The sequence below is a fragment of the Coenobita brevimanus genome, chromosome 20 (genome assembly GCF_032717465.1).
Source record: "Coenobita brevimanus isolate Jiangsu-jjx chromosome 20, ASM3271746v2, whole genome shotgun sequence".
Lineage (NCBI taxonomy): Eukaryota > Metazoa > Arthropoda > Malacostraca > Decapoda > Coenobitidae > Coenobita > Coenobita brevimanus.
This window is the reverse complement of record NC_136973.1, coordinates 2,161,069-2,181,730: the sequence shown is the minus strand read 5'-3', so window position 1 is coordinate 2,181,730 and position 20,662 is coordinate 2,161,069. Positions and strand designations below refer to the sequence as shown.

The following is a 20,662-nucleotide window of genomic DNA, read 5'->3' as shown; positions in this document are numbered from 1 at the left end:
TCTTCCTTTACTGCGTAGGTCTTACTGCCATACAGCGTTACATCCCTAACACACTTTGTATGGAGGGGGGAAAATAGGTAGGTGGGGAGGTGAGCCATAGCAGAGTGTATGCGGCACTGGTCTTATATATCTAGTAAACCCGGTTTGTCAGCTTTCCCAGGTTATAGAACCATTTGTATGTGAAAAGCTATAGTACGGTACTGTACTGTATTTTTGTACATGGTGCTGAAGACTTTATGTGATGCCACACCAGGTGGTTCCACTGTCAGGTTTTACAAATGTCCCTCAGCTAATTCCCTATCCCCTGAAAGGAGGATAGTGGACTGTAGGGGAAGGGCAGCTTAAACCTCAAGTCAACCAGGTTCACATTTCGGATGAGCCTGGGACCCCAACAACAAAAACTATTTCATATCCCATCTTACAAACAAGGACTGCATGATCAATGATTGCCTAGTTTGGGAAGTGAAAGAACACACATACTGTAATAGTTTTAATAATGTTATATCCATGTGGATTTGCCATTTAGAAAAAGCCATAATGAAACTTGGAAACTGTATATATGGGATGGATCATATATTACACACCCTTTGATGTAGCTGGAGAATTCTCATGACTTACAGATATGGCTTAATCAGCAGTAAGGTTTTAATGGCTAACAGGCATCATTTTCTTCTTTCCATAACCCTTATCTTGTTTTAAATTGTCTGCTTTTTTAGTGTCTATCTTGCATCATTTTCTCCATCCCATATGCTTGACAGTGTCTGATCCTTTTCATGCTTTATAGTATGTTGTCAGTACCTCCCCTGCATCATTTTCCTGCTTTCATGGCCCTTTTCCTGCTTTGTAGTGTCCGCTTTTATACATCCACTGCTTGCATGGTTGATTAATAATGTCTGCACTCACCACACCAGCAAACTGAGCCATTCCAAAAACCTCCAGGCAAGTCAAGAGGGTGCAATATACAGCCCACCCTCCATATGTAACACTGACCACAATTGCAGACATCCAAATAGGCCTACACTATAAGTTACATAGCCTACTGTATTCTACATGCACAGGGTATAACAACTACTCTACCATAGCTGTATTTGTGTGTGTAAGGTCATATGCTGTTTATCTACAGTAGTCCCCCGATATACGCAGGTAATACATTAATCTTTTCAGTCCAATGGCTTTTTCTGTTTAGTTCTTGTTGTATTCGGATAATTCCATTGTGCTTAAGAGTGTGCCACAGTACTGAAGTGGGAATGAAGTCATGTCTAACCTCCCCTGTTAAAAAGTTTTGAATAGCCTAATAGTCTAGTATCAGCAAGAATATAATGAAAAGTACACCACCAGTGTGAATTGGTTAACCTGGCATGCCCTATATCTACAAACCGTGTCTTTCTCATCTTTATCACGGATAACGAAGCTTAGGCCTATATGTTAATCATGAACCTGACCCCCACTTTCCCACAAAAAACCATATACAGTCCCAGCTTGCCTACTGATATGCATTCTGTGCTTTCTAAAGACATAGCCTACCTTAATACAGAGAGGCACCACACCCTAAACCAGATGAAAGACAAGTACAATTACATTACACTAAATAGTGTTAAAGCAAATACTGTAGTGACAGCAACTGTCACTATGACTGGTACACCTATCATCACTATCACTACTGTATGGTAACTACCATCACTACCACTTCTACAGCTGTGACTGTTACAGTTACCATCACTACCACTACAACCACTTCTGTCACTACCACAGCATAAACTACCATCACCTTGAACACCACAACTACCATGACACCCACTACGTCTTAGAATTTTTCTGCCAAGCTCAGTCTGTGTAGGCTACATGGGGATAGCACCATGTTTGAATGTGGATCACAGTTGAATAGAATGTGTATCAGGAAAAGGCATTTGGCCTTCCATATTCACAAAGGTTTGGGGACATGATTTTGAGAAATCCATGAACACTGCATTTTTTGTCCACCCCACCCACTCACAGAAAAAAAAAAAAAAAAAGCCCCTGCACTCATAATGTAACTGTGTGATTGCCTAAAAGCCATTTGCAGTTCCAAAAAGATCATCTGACACTAAATTCTACTTATTTAAAATGTCCTTGTATTTTGAGCTGCTTGGTAATAGCTACAGGTTGTTAAATCATCCCAAATTACATATTAACTATTCAATTTGATGATGTTTCATTTTGTTAAGGCCCCAACATGCTTGCATACGTTCGCCTTGGTTGCCTAATGGCAGCTTTCCATGCTGTTTGATTTTTAGCAGCCCCTCCATTCACTCCCTTGTCCCTGAGGTCACATTGTATGACCTCATCCCAAGTGTTTTTCAGTCTCCCTCCTGCAGCCCTACCAGGCATTTTGCTTATCTTGTGTAGGTTATTAGTACAAAAGAAGTTAATGAAGGCTGTCTCTACCCCCTCCAGTTCTACATGGCTATCCTAAACTGAACAGAATCATCAGAGGTGAGCAAGAATAAAACAGAACATCATTGGAGTGAAGGGGTTAAACTAATGTATTTTGTGATGGTTTGCTAATCCATGAATACTCAGCATTGTGAAAACCAAAGCCACGAATAAGGTTGGCTGAGTGTCGTCCATGAACACTCAAAGCTGCGAATATCAAAGCCATTAATAATGATGGCTGACTGTGAATACTCGAAGCTGTGAATACCAAAGCTACGGATAAGGATGGCTACTGTATCTCGAGCATGCATATCTCGAGGGACGGCTGCATTCTATCTGGCTTTCATCCAGTCCTTTATTGTTCCATCAGGAGTACAGGTGCCCAGGGCTAGGCTACTTAGTCCAGGGTGAGAGTGACCTGATGCAAATCCCTAAGTGGCATTATGTGAGCAGTAAACTCAAACCACCCCTCGGATTTAAGCTCTTATAGATCACATCCAGCTGAAGCACCTCATCCTCCTGGACCACCAGGTATCCTCGTCATTACATGATTACTATCCAATATCCAACACAGTAGATATGTGGGGTACAAGAAACCATTTGCCTTTTCACTCAGCATAGAGTTACTGGTACTGTACTTAAAGGTCACCCTAGAAAATAAATTACCAAATCTTCAAGGCACCAAGAGAAGCCAGCTCTCATATGTAACCTTCACAGTGTAAAGTACTTGACAACAATGGTAATTCCTGGATCTATCTGCAGCTTGTACATAGCACAGTGCTGTTGTATATATTCTAAGCAAATAAATATACCTGTAACTCATGTATCCAGGGATTATCAGACTGAATATACAGCAGTTAGAATTAACTATTAGACATGGCAGATTTAACATTTTCAGTTGCTACACAGAGTTGGTTACCATTTCTATAAAACAAACAGTAAACATTGAGCTAAGAAATGCAAAAAATCTTTTCCTAACAAAAACCAGAAGCGTTGATGAGTGAGATCCATAATACTGAACCAATAATGACATTTTTACATGAAGTAAGAATTATTACTTCCACATGCTACCATATTATAATGTTTCATCAGCACAGTGTCAGAAATCTACCAAATCCATGGTACTGATCTGTTCTGCAATGTAATAATGGCATACTGTAACTATCCAGTTCTTTATTGCTCCATCAGGACTGTAAGGGCCAGGGGCTAGCTTACTCTTCAGAAATTATGGCAAGTGTGACCATTTTTCTTCCTGAGCAACTTTATATGAGCAGTACACCCACACCACCCCAAGACTTATAGCCATAAAGGCCATGTAGGCTAGCTATACCTGAAGTGCTTTAACCCACTGGACCACCCGTTGTTCATTCACTTTAACTTGGCGGAGATTTTCACTCCTTTACAGTAAACCGTCACTATATCAGACCTGGTTAACCTGAACTTACGACCTCTCTGAGCCCACTAAGCAACTTTCAATGTATCGAATAAAAGGTTGATTTATTGAGGTGATGCAGTTACCAAACTAAACAAAAGGGAGAGTAATTTTTTTTCCTTTTCTGTTGTTTGTTATTGATTGAAATTATTGTCCAGACATCTCAAAATGAATGACCTTCAATATGGCTTTCTTTCTTTCTTTCTTTTTTTTTTTGTTTCTTCATCTTAGAGGGAACAGTCATATGGGCTTCTAGCCTTTGGTTCTTTCTACCTTGCATTAAAAAATATAATACGGTAATAAAAAAAAAAAAAATCCCACACAGAACTGATACGTAACTGTAAACACATTCAAGTCCATTGGGCATTTATTGAACAAGATTTACGTAGTATTAATAAAATCTGGAGTCATTATAGTTACCCAAGTGAACATCAGCAATATCATACTGTCAGTCATATTGTCAGCCTTTCCCCCCATATTAGTTTGATATAATGAGGGTTTACATGTACTGTATATCTTATTTCCTGTCAGTGTTGCAGAATAAGATAATACTATGGCACCACTGTACAGTACTGTACATACTTTCCATAGCACTTCTTTTTGACTAGCATCATATTTTAGAGTTAAGCCCATGTTATGTCACTAAGATGGAGAGACGGAGATTTTATGCCTAGTTAAGGTGAACAGGTTAAAGAAGTGGCCAGAGGATTTTCTCCCATGTTACGTGCTACTGCAGGTAGCTATAGGTCAGTCTCTTACCCATTAATGTTGCGGACTACGATAGTGTAACCTCAGGCCCCTACACTCCAGAGAGGGCAATGTGGGATTCAGGGCTACAATTTTGTGCCTGACTCAAGTTTTTCTGCATCACACTCCCACACCTCTCTTAACCCCTTCAATCCGATGATGTCATTCTTATTTTTATTCTTGCCACCTTCAGATGGTATACTATTACAGTAATTTAGTTATCCATCTATTATGTTTTTCCTTGCTTTCTGAATCCTACTTTGCCCCATCCTTAAGTGGGGGGGAAAAAAGTCTGAAATGATTCCACTTTCAGAGATTTTTTTTCAGTACTGGTATATGGCTAGGAGATTCACCTGGTAGCCTGGGGTTTAGTGAAGGCTGTATTTAACTCCTCCAGTTAGAAAAACTATCCTTTTGTGGACAAAATCATGTGGAGGTAGCTAGGACAAGTAAAAAAAGAACTACATGTATTGACAGCTTATATGATCCTTTCTGCTTTAAAAATCCATCATTAAGGTGAATATAATCATCTGGAGGTGACAAAAATAAAATAAGAAGTGCATCATCAGCCTGAAGGGCTTATATTCTGTATGCCTGCCAGCTCCAGCCTCTCACACTAGTAGATACACATAATTACCACTTTAATTATTATAATGCATTGGGGTCTAAACTACAGGGTCGCCGGAACTCCTGGCCTTGCTCGTGGATCCACTTGTTGGACACTGTAAAATAAAAATACAGTACGTAATTATGGTATTATGCACGCACGCACGCATGCACACACATTTTTTCATGAAGCCTAGTACTACATCATTTTAAAGAGAAGAAAATCTAATAAACCTACAGCAGCATTTTGCCCATTCTGTATCTTCATAACTGGAAGGATACAAAGAATTATAATTGGTGGTAGCTGAAGTCAATTAGCTAATAGAGTTTTCCTGACCATGAAATGGTTTATGGTGAAAGAATAACACTAAGGCATATATGACTCACTCTTGGTTGAATAAAATGGTCTGGCATTAGTAAGAAAAGAATACCTAGTACAAAAATGTTCTGATCAAGGAAGAGATAAAGTGGATAGAGCTTATGCCTAGTTGTAAGTAGGACTGTAATAATAAAATAATAAAACAGAAAAAGGCATCAGAAATAAAGAATTAAGAGAAAAGCACCATTTACCATACAAAGTAACAGGAATCACAGTAATGTCAGCAGATAATATAACAGTACCTGTACTGTATTTTTTTTCATACCTGCCATAATTATTTACTTTTTTTTCCCCCACTACTTCCCTCCTCTTACTCTCCATCTGATCTCATACTTCTTTTCTTTTACTTTCTGTCCAGTCTCATAGTTTTACTTTTCACTGTTACTTTCTGCCCAGTCTCATACTTCTTCCCTGTTACATTCTGTCCAATCTTGTACTTTTTTTTCCCATTACTTTCTGTTCAGTCTTGTACTTTTTTCATTATACTTTCTATCTGATGTCGTGCCTTTTTTCTGTTACTTTCTATCCTATCTTGTACTTTTTTCCTATTGCTCCGTATCTGATCTTGTACTGTACCTTTTTGTTAATTTCTATCGGATCTTTTACTTTTTTCCAGTTAGCTACTTTCTATCCAGTCTCATGCTTTTTTTTTGCTGCTAGTTTCTATCTGATCTCATGCATTTTCTCTTTTACTCTGTCCAATCTCCTAAATTCTCACCCCATTTGGTTCCAACGAGGACTGGGCAGGCTGCATGGCGGGTTTGAACATCACCTTCACCGTTGGGGTGCAGGTTGTGCCAAAACGCTGCGGCTCCCTTTTTGGGCCACAGTGCAACGTTGATGTGCGGGAACACTGTTGCACCACCAGCTTCAACATCACTCATCTGACACCACCACAATAAATAGTGCAGAGTGATTAAAATACAGTAGCTACAGTATATATATATAAATATATATATATATATATATATATATATATATATATATATATATATATATATATATATATACACATGTGTATATATATATATATAGGCCTATATATATACCATCCTGGCAGCCTAATGTCAATGCAGCACAAACTTCTGTTTAAAAAAAGAAAAGTAGCCCTGTCTTTTTTAAAAAATTTGTTTCCTGTTTGGTTATAATTTGTAAAATAATTTCTTGTTCAGTATGTGTACACACCATATCTTCAATTTAACAACCATTGCCCGTGCAGTATGCCATCATCTCTCTTCGTGTTGAACTCTAAGATTCATGCCAGACCATTTCAGCGCACATGTTAATCAAGTAGATTCTTATGTCTGGTCATGTTGTGGGGTACCGGTACTGTAGAGGATTTTAGGCCTAACAGTACGTACCGTAACATGGCTGTAGGATTTTTTTTTTTTCCTTTTTGATGGAAATTCATATCCCGTGGGTGTCTGTGTAATATAACTCACGAAAGGCAAGGGCTTACTGTACTGCCTGTAGCTATAGCATTACCTGTACAAAATAGCTACTGTATATAATTATACTGTACTGTTATCATCTTAGCTTGACCCAGATTTTCATTCTTTTGCTGTCTATTTTATGTAGCTCAGTAGTAGAAAAAGATGATGCTACAACTGTACATCCATTCCATTGCACTTCCTCATGGCTAGCATCATACTTTAATGTTAATCTATTATTACAACGCAGCATTCAAGAGGGTGAAAGTAATTTTAGGCCAAGTTAGAGTAAAATGAGTAAAGTGAACTTATAAAGTTATAAGAACAAATCTGTAATACTTAAGGAGTTACTGGGACTGTTCAAAACTACTGGTTACGAGTCAGAAATACCTACAGGTATATACATTATATTACAAATCATAATGCATGCTGTATCTGGTACTGATATAACAGTTACCAGGCAGTTCTGCTGCCTAGTTGTGCAGGCTCCATCCCTGTTCCTTGAAAAGAGGATGGTGGACTGCAAGTAAAGGGCAACTTCAGCCTGCAGTGCACTGGGTTGACATCCATATGAACCTGAGGCCAAATCAACAGTAACAACAGCAATTCTACCTCTTTTGCTTGGGCCCAGTTAATATTTCTCTACCTGAACAATATGAATGAACAAATGAAATATGATGTAAGGAAAATAAAAGAAAAGCATGTATAAACTATACTGAGATAAAACATGCAATAAATGATCTATAAAGCAGTGTTACAGAATAAAAGACTTAACAGTCTACTCACATAAAATAAGAATGTTGACATGCGATTGCCCCATGGACCAAGATCAAGCTGAGGAGTAGTTTCCTCCTCCTGAAACATGCAATGTCATGGTCCCGAGTCAGAGCTGTCAGTTAGCTTGTGTTATGGCTTCAGCGGCCATTGCTTTGCAGTTATTTGCACAGTCACATATTCTATTAAAGGTGTATGTTATATGTCAGGGTTATTTGTGCACAATTTGTCACATACACTAGAGAAAGGCTGACATGAGCCAAGGTTATTTGCACACAACTTGTCACACTACATAAAATGTTATGTGTCGGGGTTATCTGCACACAATTTGTCACATTAGGTATGGTAAAGTCTTTGTTTTCGGTCTGGGTCATTTGCACACATTCTGTCATGTAGGCTACTAAAGGTCCTTGTTATAGGCCAGGGTTATTTGCACATAGTGTCATTTAACCTACTTGTCTTCGGGTGCACATGCACTTGCCTAAAACACATGACTGACAAGAGGAAATTAAGCACCGAGTGATATCAAAGGCTTGTCATCCTCATCCTCATCATTGTTCTTGTCATCATCACTGTCATCATCATCATGTCCAATGCCTTGCTCCATCCTGAGAATCCCCAAACAGGGGATGGCTGTGACATGAATGCCTCCAGGTTATGCAATCCTCACACATACCGGTATCTCTCATCTTTCAGACCCTTCTCCATTATTAACACTGTGCTATCTCTGTGCTTTGTTTCCTCTCATTGATCACATGGTTTGAGCAAGCATGTTTTCACCTGTACTGGCAGGTATTCACATGAGTTAAGGAAGCTCGCAAACCCCTTTTCCTCAGCTTTTTATTTTGGAATATGATGGGTTAATATCCTTTTGTATGTCATTTATGCAGAGTATGGCAATATTAGAATGATTTATGTAACAGAGAATAGGACAGTATGGTGTAACAAACAAATCTCATAGGAAAAGGGATTAGGGAACTTAATCAACCGACAAGAATACGGGCCCAGTAATACAACCCGCAGTCAACTCTGCCACTCACTGTCATTTGTAAGTTTATACCTACACTCTGCAGTTTATCTTGTGTAGTCACTTTGCTAAATGAAGGCCTGTATACAAGAGTTAAGGCAAAAAATGCATTAATAGTTATAACAACTGCTGTGTTAGTCTTACAGGAAATATGGAAAGCATAAATTTTGAATGCTACTGACAAATAAACATCAACCCTTTTGCAGTTACTATGTGTACTGAATCAGGCAATAGGTAGATACCATACACAGACAATGTATAACTTTGATACAGTGTTATAATCTGTTCCATTTAAACAATTCAAGGCACTGTGAAATTATGGGTCATATTCTAGGTAGCTTAAGAGGCTTCATAGTGCCTCGTCGCTAGTGAACAACTTTGCAAATTACACCATTACATTCTTTTTCTATGTTCTTTGTATCATTTTAACACTGACCCAGTGAGCTTCAGTAACATACAGATGAGCCTAAGGTGTAATGGGCAAAATATATCGCTAAAGAACAGGTGTTCTGAAATCTCCAATGCCTTTTAGAATATGACCATTAAATGAGTTGGCATATATCGTACACAGTTTATATTGTACAGTATATATTTTTCCATATTTCCGACAAACTACATTAGTACGGTGTACCATAAACTGCCAAGCGTAAACCAGGAGAAACTAAGGAGCAGAAGCTGGAATAGAAATACTGGATTAGGCCTACTCACATAAAACAGGAAAGTTGCAATTCTGTTTCCTGTGCCTAACGACTTAAAGGCATCTTTCTCTTCTCGCTGTGAAATGGCAAGTGTTAATATCATTGTGGGAAGAAAACACTGGGTGATTATTAAAAAAAAAAAAAAATGTTCATATCATCATTATCATCACAACCTCTATTTTCCCACCTGAGGATGGGGTTAGATAATAAAAAATGGTTACTAATACAGTGTAATCCCCTATTTGCAAGGCAGATATGTATGAGAAAGAGAACATATTAACCCCTTCATGCGCTATGATGGGTTTTGCATCACCAAATAACTTTCCGAAGTTGAACGGTAAAAACAAATTGCATCATAAAAAATATATAGATACCCGGTATTACATTGGCGTCTGGACATGATTTCATTAACAAAAATTATCTCCTGAAGTTTAATTTTGATACAAACCTGGGTAAAAAAAAAAAAAAAAAATCATCTTTCCAGTCAGGCCTCCATCAGACAGGAGAGCATTATATATGGAACAACTGACCCATGGCTGTAGCTACATGAAATAGTTATGCGGGAGACAGTGTAGCTGTGGGTAATGAATATCTGTTAACATATGGAATGTAAACTTACTGTATTATGAAGATGAAAATGAAATGACTCAGTAACCTGTAAATTACGAGTAATGGTTATTTTATACCAGTATTTATTATGCTATATATGTATACCATATCATTCGGTTCTCCACCTCTACGACGGGCGCGTAGCACCCGTCTGGCAGCAAACTCTCATCCCTTTTCTGTCCAACTCTCTAATGCAAGAGTTAACCGTTACTCCCATTCTTTCATTCATGCAACAGGTCAGCTCTGGAACTGTCTCCCTCTGTCTGTATTTCCTCCTGCCTATGATCTCCAGTCTTTCAAACGCAGTGTGTCCAGGCATCTCAAAATGATCGGATCTTGAATTTGGCTCTCTATTGTATTTTGTTTTTCTCTTGGAGGGAACTGTTACTGCGGGCTCATGGCCTTTGGTTCCTTCTTCCTCGCATAAAAAAAAAAAAAAAAAAAAAAAAAAAAAAAAAATCTCATCAGGAGTGAATGGGTCCAGCAGTACATTATTCATTCCACATACTGGTATTTAAAGCAGGAGTGACCAAAAGTGGTATTATGTAAATCCCCAAACCATTCTTAGATTTAAACACTTGTGGATCAGATCTAGCCAACATTAACATAAGTTCTGTTCCACATTATCTCTTGCAAGTTATAGGGGTTTAATACTATGCTACTCTAGCATAACTTATCAGAGTATGCTAAAATAACTCTACTCAAGAATATAAAAAAGGTCCATAATATCCTAACTTGTACCAGTATCTTTATACGGTAATCTTCCTTATCTATACAAGCATCTGTGTCTTCCTCAGCGTAACACTACTGGGTATTTAAACCGCTTCACTACACTAGGGATCGCATAATTTTAAAACATCTGGTTCTAGTAAGTATGTCATTGTACTGTAGTGAGTATAGTAATATAAAATACTGAACTGTTTTACCCATAAGGTCTTCTGTAAGCCATTTAATACTCAGTGGTAAAAGCAAAAATTAACAAAAAAAAAAAAAAAAACTATAATCTTGCTGCCACTAGACGATTGGATTTACCTCAATAGAGACTTTTCAAGCACTAGAAGTATAAAAAAATCTTCCTGCAGCTAAATAAAGTCATCAGGTAATTGCAAGAGTGAGCTAAATAATAAGCCACCAGATATAAGGAATTCAGCTGTGACACTGTTTTGAAATAACTGGTGGAGTACTTACCCGAGCAAAGTCAAAGTGAGGCTCGTAGTGTCCTCCGAGCCCATAGTTGGCAACCTGTAACTCCTCTGCTGTGTCCATAGTCAGACCTACAACACAGCACATCATCATCATCATCATAATAATCATACTCAGCAGTGGCAGCAGCAGCATCTCACTTGCCTACTTCTGTTTCACTAGTTTTGATCAGGTTAATTATCAGTAGGACCTATCTTATTTTTTTAGCATATGGTACTAACTTCAGTTCATTTATCTTCAACATTATATCATCATCATCATCACCATTATCTTTCAAACTCTATTCTCTCTCATATCATCATCACCATTATCTTTCAAACTCTGTTCTCTCTCTCCTTCATCTATACATCACCAGTAACTTTTTTATCGAGCTAACCATTTTTCACTCTCCTTAATCAGTAAAAAATAGCCAGTAAAGTGTATCTCAAATATATCATTATCATACAACCACTCAAATCCAAAAGCTTGGGTCCAGAGGCTTAGGGAAAACAGAAAATTTTGAAATGTAGTATCAATTTTGGAATGTAGAATCACAATAGTACCGTTACATAATGAGAAAATAATAAAAAATATACAGTACCATTAATAGTAAATACAGTGAAGCAGCTTGTAGTAGTTATATCCCATAGTACAGTGTTTTTATACGGTACATGTCCATAGAAAATAAAGTTGTCTTCAATTAAGCACTGACTGTGAGGGGACAGCTGATATCACGACTCCCCTATTGTTTGGAAAGGACCAGATGTGATATACAGTATGTACTGTATTAAAAAGTGGAGGATTTCGTGTATTGGGTTTTTGGATCTGGGAGTTTGTACTGTACTATACGTAAACATTACTGCACCTGTGATCGATCCAACTCGTTCATTAACTCTTGCAACAGTCTCAGAATCCTCGGCTTTCAACCACGATGATTTGCTGATGCGATATGAAGCGGTTTCCAGTTCTCCGGTCTTGTAGTTCTGCACTGTTGCTCTCCTAAACTAAAGAAGAAAATAATGTACGTAGGCTATGTGTGAGAAGTACCGGTAGTGTGTATATGTTAGAGAAACGGTAAACGTAAGATAATTCTGAAGTATGAGTGGGAGTGAAACAGGGCTACCACTACCGTGTGTCACGTAAAAGATCCAAGTGTTGCACCAATTGTCAAATGTTTTAAATCCTGGGGTGGTAGGGATTCTTTCTGGCTAATTAAAACTATCTGGTTATCAGAAAATACAGTTTATATCTGATTGGCGAATAATAATAAACAAGTGACATATGCAAGCAAACTGATTCTAGTGACTTGAAAGTATAAGTTAGCTAAACTAGTTTTACAAAGCATTATCATATATGTTGGAAATGCAGTAAATTTACACATTTTGAGACCACTTGTCAGGGTTCTAAAAGGACAAACGAAATTCAATAATTCTAACACCTTGATAAATATATATAAGAGCAAGATAAAGTATATCTACTGAATATCAGTGAAGGAAAAAAACACAGTACGAGAGGGAAGGCATTAAAGAAAATGGGAAGAAAAATAAACAGAACCACAAGAAAACTGAGAGGAACCAAAAAAGAAGAGTCCAGAGAAAAAGATAAAATAGAAACTAAACAAGGAAAAGTGAGGAGATTGTGAGATGAGGTTTATACAGTACCAGGTAGCTATATAATCTTACCATTGGTGTGGCTAGTTCTTTGATAACAGCAATTTCCTGATCACTGAGCACATCATGGTAGATGTATAGTGTTGGATGGATGTGTGCCAATTCTGTCTTCACTGGTCCAATGCGAAGGAAATCACTTGGACCATGCTGCAAAGTTTGATTCTTTTATTATAGCTAGATGTATAAACAAAAATACATCATCGTCATTGTCATCATCATCATCGTCACTGTCATAGTTGTCGTCATTGTCATCGTCATCCTGTGCAAGGGTAGGGTCCAGAAAGCAAGAAAAAATAATGACAAAAAGGAAAACAAAGAAAAAAATGATACCGGTAAATAAAAAAAGCCAATTCCATGCCACTCTCTTTGTGGGGTTGGGGCCTGAGGCTAGGCTATCACCATCCAGAACATTTAAGGTTAGAAAATCAATGTACCGGTACACCCCTAGATGCTAATACCCACCACCCTTGCTGATTACAGTACTTGCTAGGGCTGTCTTATACAGGATTGTGTATTGGTATTAGTTGGAGTGCTTTTACACGTAATGGTGGGTCTTGTGGTAGATCAGTAAAGTCTGTCTTAAAATACACATCCTTTAAAGTGCCCCCTGTTCCAGTTAAATTTTGAACCTGTGTCCACAGGGACAGCAAGACCACCTCTCAGCAGACAGAACTAATAAAATACCCAGTGCTTACTTTACCTGATAATAGCAGTGCAGTTTACTGGCGGCCTCAGGTGAGATCCCACCTTCACCACGACACAGACGTTCATATGACCGACGCTCTCTGTGCCACCCATCATTGGCATTGATATTCTCGGTCACTGTATAACCCTGAAAACACAGTGCTTGACTTAATGCAAGTAAATATTTATATATGGTACCGTACTGGTCCTTTTTTTTTTTTTAGTCTGGATGGCCATTAAATTAAAAATATTTAAAAATAGTACAGTACCAAGTGCCATTCCCATGTCATATTATCATCATCATCATCAGCCTCATTTTGCCATGTATAAACTGGGCGTCGGGGACCAGGGCTAGGCATGAAGCAATTAAGGCGTTGTTGACGAACTTCATTTGCCTGAGTGGCATTATGTGAGCTAATCTCCCCTCAGATGCTACCCATACAGGCTCCATCTGGTTGGGGCACCTTAACCCACTAAGTCACCAGGTGTCATTTGGTTTTATCATTACCACCCAGCATAGTAAATGGTTTCCTGAGATACAGGAAACCATTGGCTCAATGTTAGATCATACCTATGAAAATTGGCAAGCTTACCTTCTGCACAGCATCCACATCTAGGTCATCACCATCATCCCCCATTTTCATAGCTTGCTGTTCATTAAGTGCCTGTAGGTAGTATGCCTTATTGCCCTGGGCTCTCTGGTGATCAGGCCTCTCCACAAGCAGTTCATCAGTCAGCTTGAGTGCCTGTCTGATATTGCCCTGCATGTATGTTGAGAAAGCCAGGTATTCCAGGATGTCACCATACGCCACGGTCTTGTTGATTTCCATCTCATGTCGCTTGAGAGCTTCGTTCATCCACAACATTGTGTGGTAGTGGTCTCCTGAGTTGTAGCTCTGACGACCCAGTTCAAAGCAATCTGCAGCTGTAACACCAGAGCAAAATATTCAATTCCTATTGCATGAAAATGAATGAATCTTAGTTAGCTGACTGGACTGTCTTCTTAGTTTTTACAGTTGGTTTGTTTATACCTGGCAGTATTGGGTCATTCCTAAAACTTGAATATTTAACTAAGGTTGCATGAAATATGAAGAACCTTGATTATGAGGCAAGAATGAATCTCTGTGGTCAGTCACTAGTTAAATTGACCCACCAATCTGCCTAAGCATGGCCATCAACTAGGCTAAACAGACAGGGGATAGGAATGTTTGTCAGGTTAGAAAAATGTGCCACAGTCAAATTACCGTAACTCTTCAGTCTGACTACACAACCATCAACTTGGCTGAAAGTGGTTAGGGATCTCATCAAGTTGGAAGAAAAATTCTTCATGATAAAATTACCAGTATCCCTCTGGTCAGACTACACATAACCATGTACTGTACAGTGCTTAGCAGAAAGGGGTTAGGATTTTCATCAGGTCAGAAAAATAATGGTAGGCTATACACATTGGTGTCCTGCGGTACCTGTAAGTTCCCTATATGCATGTATCTTGCCCATGATTTGTCCACGTGCCAACTGGGCAGTGTCTAGGTTGTATGTGTCCTGGAGTCGCATGAGAGCCACCGCTGCACCATTCAGGTCTTCTTCATCGGGCCATCGCAGCATCTCAGCCATGTTTGTTAGGTTGTTCAGCATGGCTGTGTGAAAGTGGTATTCATTTTCATTACCATACTTCATACTCTTAATAATCATCTGGGATCATCTGGTTCAAGATGGCAAAAACATATGACACAACCAGTTTCTTTAGGAAGGGAAGGATGGTGTTACTGTGTTCACTGCTATCACTCATTGCACTAAGCTAAACTACCGGTACTAAAAAAAAAAAAAAAAAAAAAAAAAAAAAAAAGTACCAGTAATGACTTACACAACATGGCACATTTGGAAGGATAATGTTATGTGTTTATTGCAGTAACTCACCTTTACCTATGGTGTTGTCAGTCATAACATTTTGAAGGTCTGCCCAGTCCACAGTTAGCCTTTTCACCAGTAGGTAGGCATTGATGGGGTTGGCTAGGAAGGCTTCAGGTGACTGAGCCGCTGCATCATGAACTCGCTCCATCTCATACAAGTCTCTGTTAGACAGCATAGGTAGAGATATCTATCAATCTGTCATCCAGTCTTTCTCCCTCTTAGGGGCCTGAGGTTAGTTTACTCGTTTCTGACATTTAAGACAAGAGTGACCAAACAGTCATTTCACCCAGGTGACATTTTGTGACCAATAAACCTGACTGCCTACTGGACAGGAGGTCTAGTGAGCCACACCAGATGGAGTGCCTTAAACCACAAGAAAACCAGGCGTCCATTTGGTTAATACAGTACCGGTATCTGCATGCACATAATTCAGATCTCCTACACCTGGTTCTGCCTTCACCACATTGCCTGGCACTACCAGCCCTTCCTTCCCAGTCCCTCACCCTACCACCATCATTTGTTAACTGTGTGGAGTGAGAGTGATGTAAAAAAAAAAAAAAAGAAAGAAAGAAAGAAAAAAAAAGGGATGTGTTTTTTTTGTTATAGTTTGAAAAATACAGTAATTTGCAGTGTAGTGCCCATTAAGCTTAAGTAAGGGCCTTTATTAGTGTATATACATTATCTACACTAGTACTGTGTAGTACGGTACCTGTTCTTGCCCTCCATTGGTATCGACAGCCTCCTTTCATTAATTCCACACAGCATTGCATGACTAAAGCATGTAGAGTTATATATGGTACATGGAGAGACAGAGTGACAATTGAGGAGGTGCAGGAGCACTGTGGTGTGGATGTGGATGTGACAGAAAATGTTACGAGAAATACATTGAGGTGGTCTGGCCGTGTGGAGAGAATGAAAAGCAAGAGACTAATGAGGACAGTGTATGTGATTGTGATGGAGTGGGGGAGAGGGAGGGGGAGGCCAAGGATGAGATGGAGGGATGGAGCGGAGATGTATATGAGAAGGGGGATATGAGCTGGGAGCAGGAGAGTGAAATGGCAGGGGACCGGGCAACTTGGAGGCAGTTTGTTTGTGGCCACCCCTTACAGGATTAAGGTGTCTGTCAATAGATAGATAGTTTGATGAGGACATTTATTCCTCAGAAATGACTTAAGAACAGTAATTTGCCTTTGTTCATTTTTGTTGTAAGTGGTAGCTATGGGAATACAGTATGTAGCTATAACAGTGTCATAGTCACTTTGGAATCTCTCATTATTCAGCATAATTAAAACCTCACCAGTTCTGTACAGAAGAGAGTAGGCTATACAGTTCTAGCATATGTGTGGGACACAGAGAGGAGTTAGTTTTTCATGCCTACCTTTTGAGCTTCTCCAACTTCTCCTCCTGTGCTGAGATGAAGGTCTCAATGGCCCTGATCATCTCACCCTCTGTAGCAAGGAGGCGGCTCATGTCTGACATTGCAGTGAACACCTCTCCTTTCCCTGGCACCGCATTCACCATCACCGCACCCACCAACAACAACAACCGCAACCACAGCCTTGCCATGATCTGTAAACATGGAGAATGGTAATTGTGGTACAATTCCATTACCATTTTATTGTAACCAAATGAATTATGACAAGTTTCCTTTAACCTGCATTATTATGGTAACTCACTGAGTCCTGGGGATTTTTTTTTTTTTTTTATTCAGCTTAGGTTATGTTGCCCATATCTAATGCTTCTTTTCACTCTCCCAGGTGCATTTTTGTGTGTTGTGGGGACACCTCAGTCAGTGTTGTCAGTATCTACCCTGCAACATTTATTCATTTTCTGCTCCCATGTCCACACTGCCAGGATGAGCCATCCCTACAACACATATGATACCACAGGAACTTCACATGGGCACTATTTACAGATCACCCTATATTTTTCAAGTGCAATGGCTAGGGGCATAGCCACATTAAACCCTTTAATACGAGAAGCCTTTCCTTTAGTTGAATAATATCATTTGGTCATAGAAAGAGTAGCTAATGAAACAGTACAGCACCCGGGTTCAAGGAGTCAAACATCTAAAAATCAGCCTGCCTTAACTCCTTCTAGTCATTTCAATTCGTGATGTTTATAATGGCTCCAATGTGCTTCCGTATGTTGGTCTTGGTCACCTAATGGCGGCTTTCCATGCTTCTTGATCGCTAGCAGCCTCTCTGTTCAGTCCCCTATCTCTAAGGTCACACTCTGTGACCTTGTCCCAGATCTTCTGCAGTCTGCTTTTTGCACCACTACCTTCAGCATTCATGCCTTTCACCCTGAGCACCCAGCTGTCATCTTCCATCCTCTCCACATGCCGAAACCACTCATTCTTCCCCTCCTCATCACAACACATTCAGTCCTATCCATCGGGTAACTTATGTGGTGTGTTATTCATGGTGTCTTAAGATGATTCAATTATATCAGGACAGACTTCAAACTGGAGGGGTCAGATACTGGTACAGCCTTCATTGACCCTTTCAGTATGAGGTCTTTTCTGGGTTGAACCAAATAATTTATGTAGCTAGAGTAAAGTGGAAAAATAAGCCATGAAGGGGTAGCTTATCTTCACTACAAGAGGTCTCCCATATATTAACAAGACATTCTAGTCTAAAAAGTTGTCATCATACTGAAGTGCTGAAAATCTCACCATCGACTAGTGAGTAATGTTAGTAGTAAGGAAAGTGTAACATTCTAGGGAGTGCTGTCAGAACTAAATCTGTCCTGTGGATCCGAGCCCAGGCCGGGATTGAAGATCGTGATTTTCTCTGGTAGATTCAGTCCCAGTAGGTTTGTGTTGTGCAGTGCCTATCAGTCATTTTCAAACAGTACCGGTACTAATGTTTGTGGATAGAACTGAAGAATACTTGTTCATGTTCTTGTGGTGATTAAGGGCAAGGACAGTAACACAACCATCTTCATCCTGCCATTGAACTTATGTTTAGTTCACAGCATTGGACCGAAGCTCCTCAGGAAGAGACCTACTAGGTGCAAACTAGTTGACCATTCAGGGGGGTCACATTCTTGTCCAGAGAGTAAAGTCAGAACAGTGAAAGAAGTGATTCTCACAGCCAGAGGCCTGGTACAAATAGTCATTTGGTGTGAAAGGAAGTCAGTGATAGTCTTGTCAGTAGCCTAGCACCAAGGACAGTAGGGGTCAGAGGAGAGGCTTACTTCATATAAGTGAGAATGTTGAAGTATGTGTCCAATGCAGAGTTTGGTCAGAAGAAGTCAGTAGCTCTGTATGTTGATTAGGCCTAAAGGTGGTGGAAGGAGTCTGTCTGACAGTGTCTGGGAGTAGGAGGCTGAGAGAGGAGTCCTACTGATTGTGGTATGTTTGGGAGATAAAGTTCCATTTGATGTGTGATGCTAATGTGTGTGCATCTAGGACTGCTGAGGTGTATACTATCTTTGTATCAGTATCAGTGATGTCTTGTCTTTTACCCTGGAATGTGCAGGAACCCACTGGAAGGGCACTGTCCAGTCACCACAGAGGAAGGACTAAAAGAGGGACAGGATGATATACACCACAAGTGTCTCGGTGGCTGGGATGCCAGGCAGAATGAGAGAGTGACTACTGACTAGAAGGTTTGGTGGATAGCAAGTAGTTACTGGAGATATCTGAATGAAGAAGATTGATCTGCTGTGTCTGGCACACAATCATGTTTTTGCATTATATGGCCACTGAGGTGGAGGGTGGGGAGCTGACATGATATCCATTGGTGCAGCCCTGGAAGTAGCCTATACTGTATGGCTATCTTGTCGAAGTTATGAAAGGACCTTGTGTACAGTGGAGGAAGGGTGGAGGAGACAGATAAACACAAGGCAAAGCAGGAGTGATGAAGGGTCAGGGAGCAGGTAGGGAGAGGTTCTGGAAATGGCACAAGGATCATACAGAAAATAGGGTCTTCTGGGGCCAGTGTGGGCAGGTGGAGGCAACACCCAGGGATTGATGAAAGCAGGGAAGAGGATGAGGCATAGGGAGGGATATCACTTCATAGTATGAGGCAATCCTGGCAATGGCATAGTCCTTGGAGAGGAAGCAGGCCCTCTTTAGCATGCAAGGTTATAGGAGAGAAACACATTGTCCCAGTGGTGATACCGAGGGCAATGTTCTGGATCACATCCAGTTTGTGGAGAACTGTGGGCAATGTCACCTCATACAACACTCTCCTTTAAGTAATGTGGCTGGTTTTGCCAGCCCTGTAGTAGTGGAGGATGCTGAAACATCAGCTTTATCTAGAGTTGTCCCGATCAGAAGGGAGTTAATGGCGACAGTGTTAACCTCCTCAGTCTGTCATGACTTACTGAGTTGAGCAACATAGCCTGACGTTTTCTAGAAAAATTAATACTGTGTTGTCTTGGATCCTGTATGAGTTAATTGTAGGAAATATCTCACTGGTGGCCGTCGTGATGGGGGCGTCTGCTGCAGCTTTGTTTACATGCGACGCGGTTGCCAGTTGCCTCTTCCTAGTTAAATGCCAGTTATGCTGCAGCTGCTGTGTTTGTATACCGGTATATACGGTATATATTTTTTATCGGCAACCAGACTGATAACTATTTCTTGATAGAATGCATCACATAACACAGTGATTTTAAATGACTTGATATAAGTTTTAGTGGGTAGAAAATATTCCCCAGAGAGGTGAAAGGTCTTTTAAAGGTCCTTTAAATATCTAGTAGTAGTAGAAGCAGCAGCAGCAGCAGCAGAAACAGTTGTAATAGTAGTAGAGTAGTAGTAATAGTCGTAGTAGTAGTGGCACCGGTAATAGTAAAAGTAGTGAGGGCATAACCTTTGTAGGCTAACTGCTCCCCTTCTTAATGTTGTTCTTGGTTTATGATGTTTGCTAATCTCTTATTTGTCCTTATTTTTTACACACTGTCCCTAGTTGTCCTTTAATTATCCTTTAAAATAAGCGAAGTCTGCAAAATTGTCCTGGCCAAAGAAAACTAATCAAAAGACAAGGGATCTGAAGAGTCAGTGCGAAAAATTAGGATCTGTAATACCAGAAACCCTGTCTCAGAGTTTTTCCCAGGTGACCGTACGTTCACATTCAAAATTACAGTAGTTTCA

The 20,662-nt window shown here is 39.8% G+C and overlaps 1 protein-coding gene across 1 annotated transcript; it reads right to left on the bottom strand.

The window, feature by feature from the left end:
- Window positions 1-4,361: 4,361 nt before the first annotated feature.
- PH4alphaEFB (prolyl 4-hydroxylase subunit alpha-1) lies at window positions 4,362-20,048 on the bottom strand. Its single transcript, XM_080266367.1, has 12 exons — window positions 19,988-20,048; window positions 16,940-17,130; window positions 15,568-15,722; window positions 15,114-15,287; window positions 14,244-14,575; window positions 13,667-13,798; window positions 12,979-13,113; window positions 12,162-12,300; window positions 11,303-11,388; window positions 9,516-9,581; window positions 6,295-6,460; window positions 4,362-5,313 (listed from the first exon to the last, which is right to left on the bottom strand). The coding sequence occupies exons 2-12, from the start codon at window positions 17,125-17,127 to the stop codon at window positions 5,240-5,242; spliced, it is 1,647 nt and encodes a 548-aa protein (XP_080122493.1). The 5' UTR covers window positions 17,128-17,130; window positions 19,988-20,048; the 3' UTR covers window positions 4,362-5,239.
- Window positions 20,049-20,662: the final 614 nt, after the last annotated feature.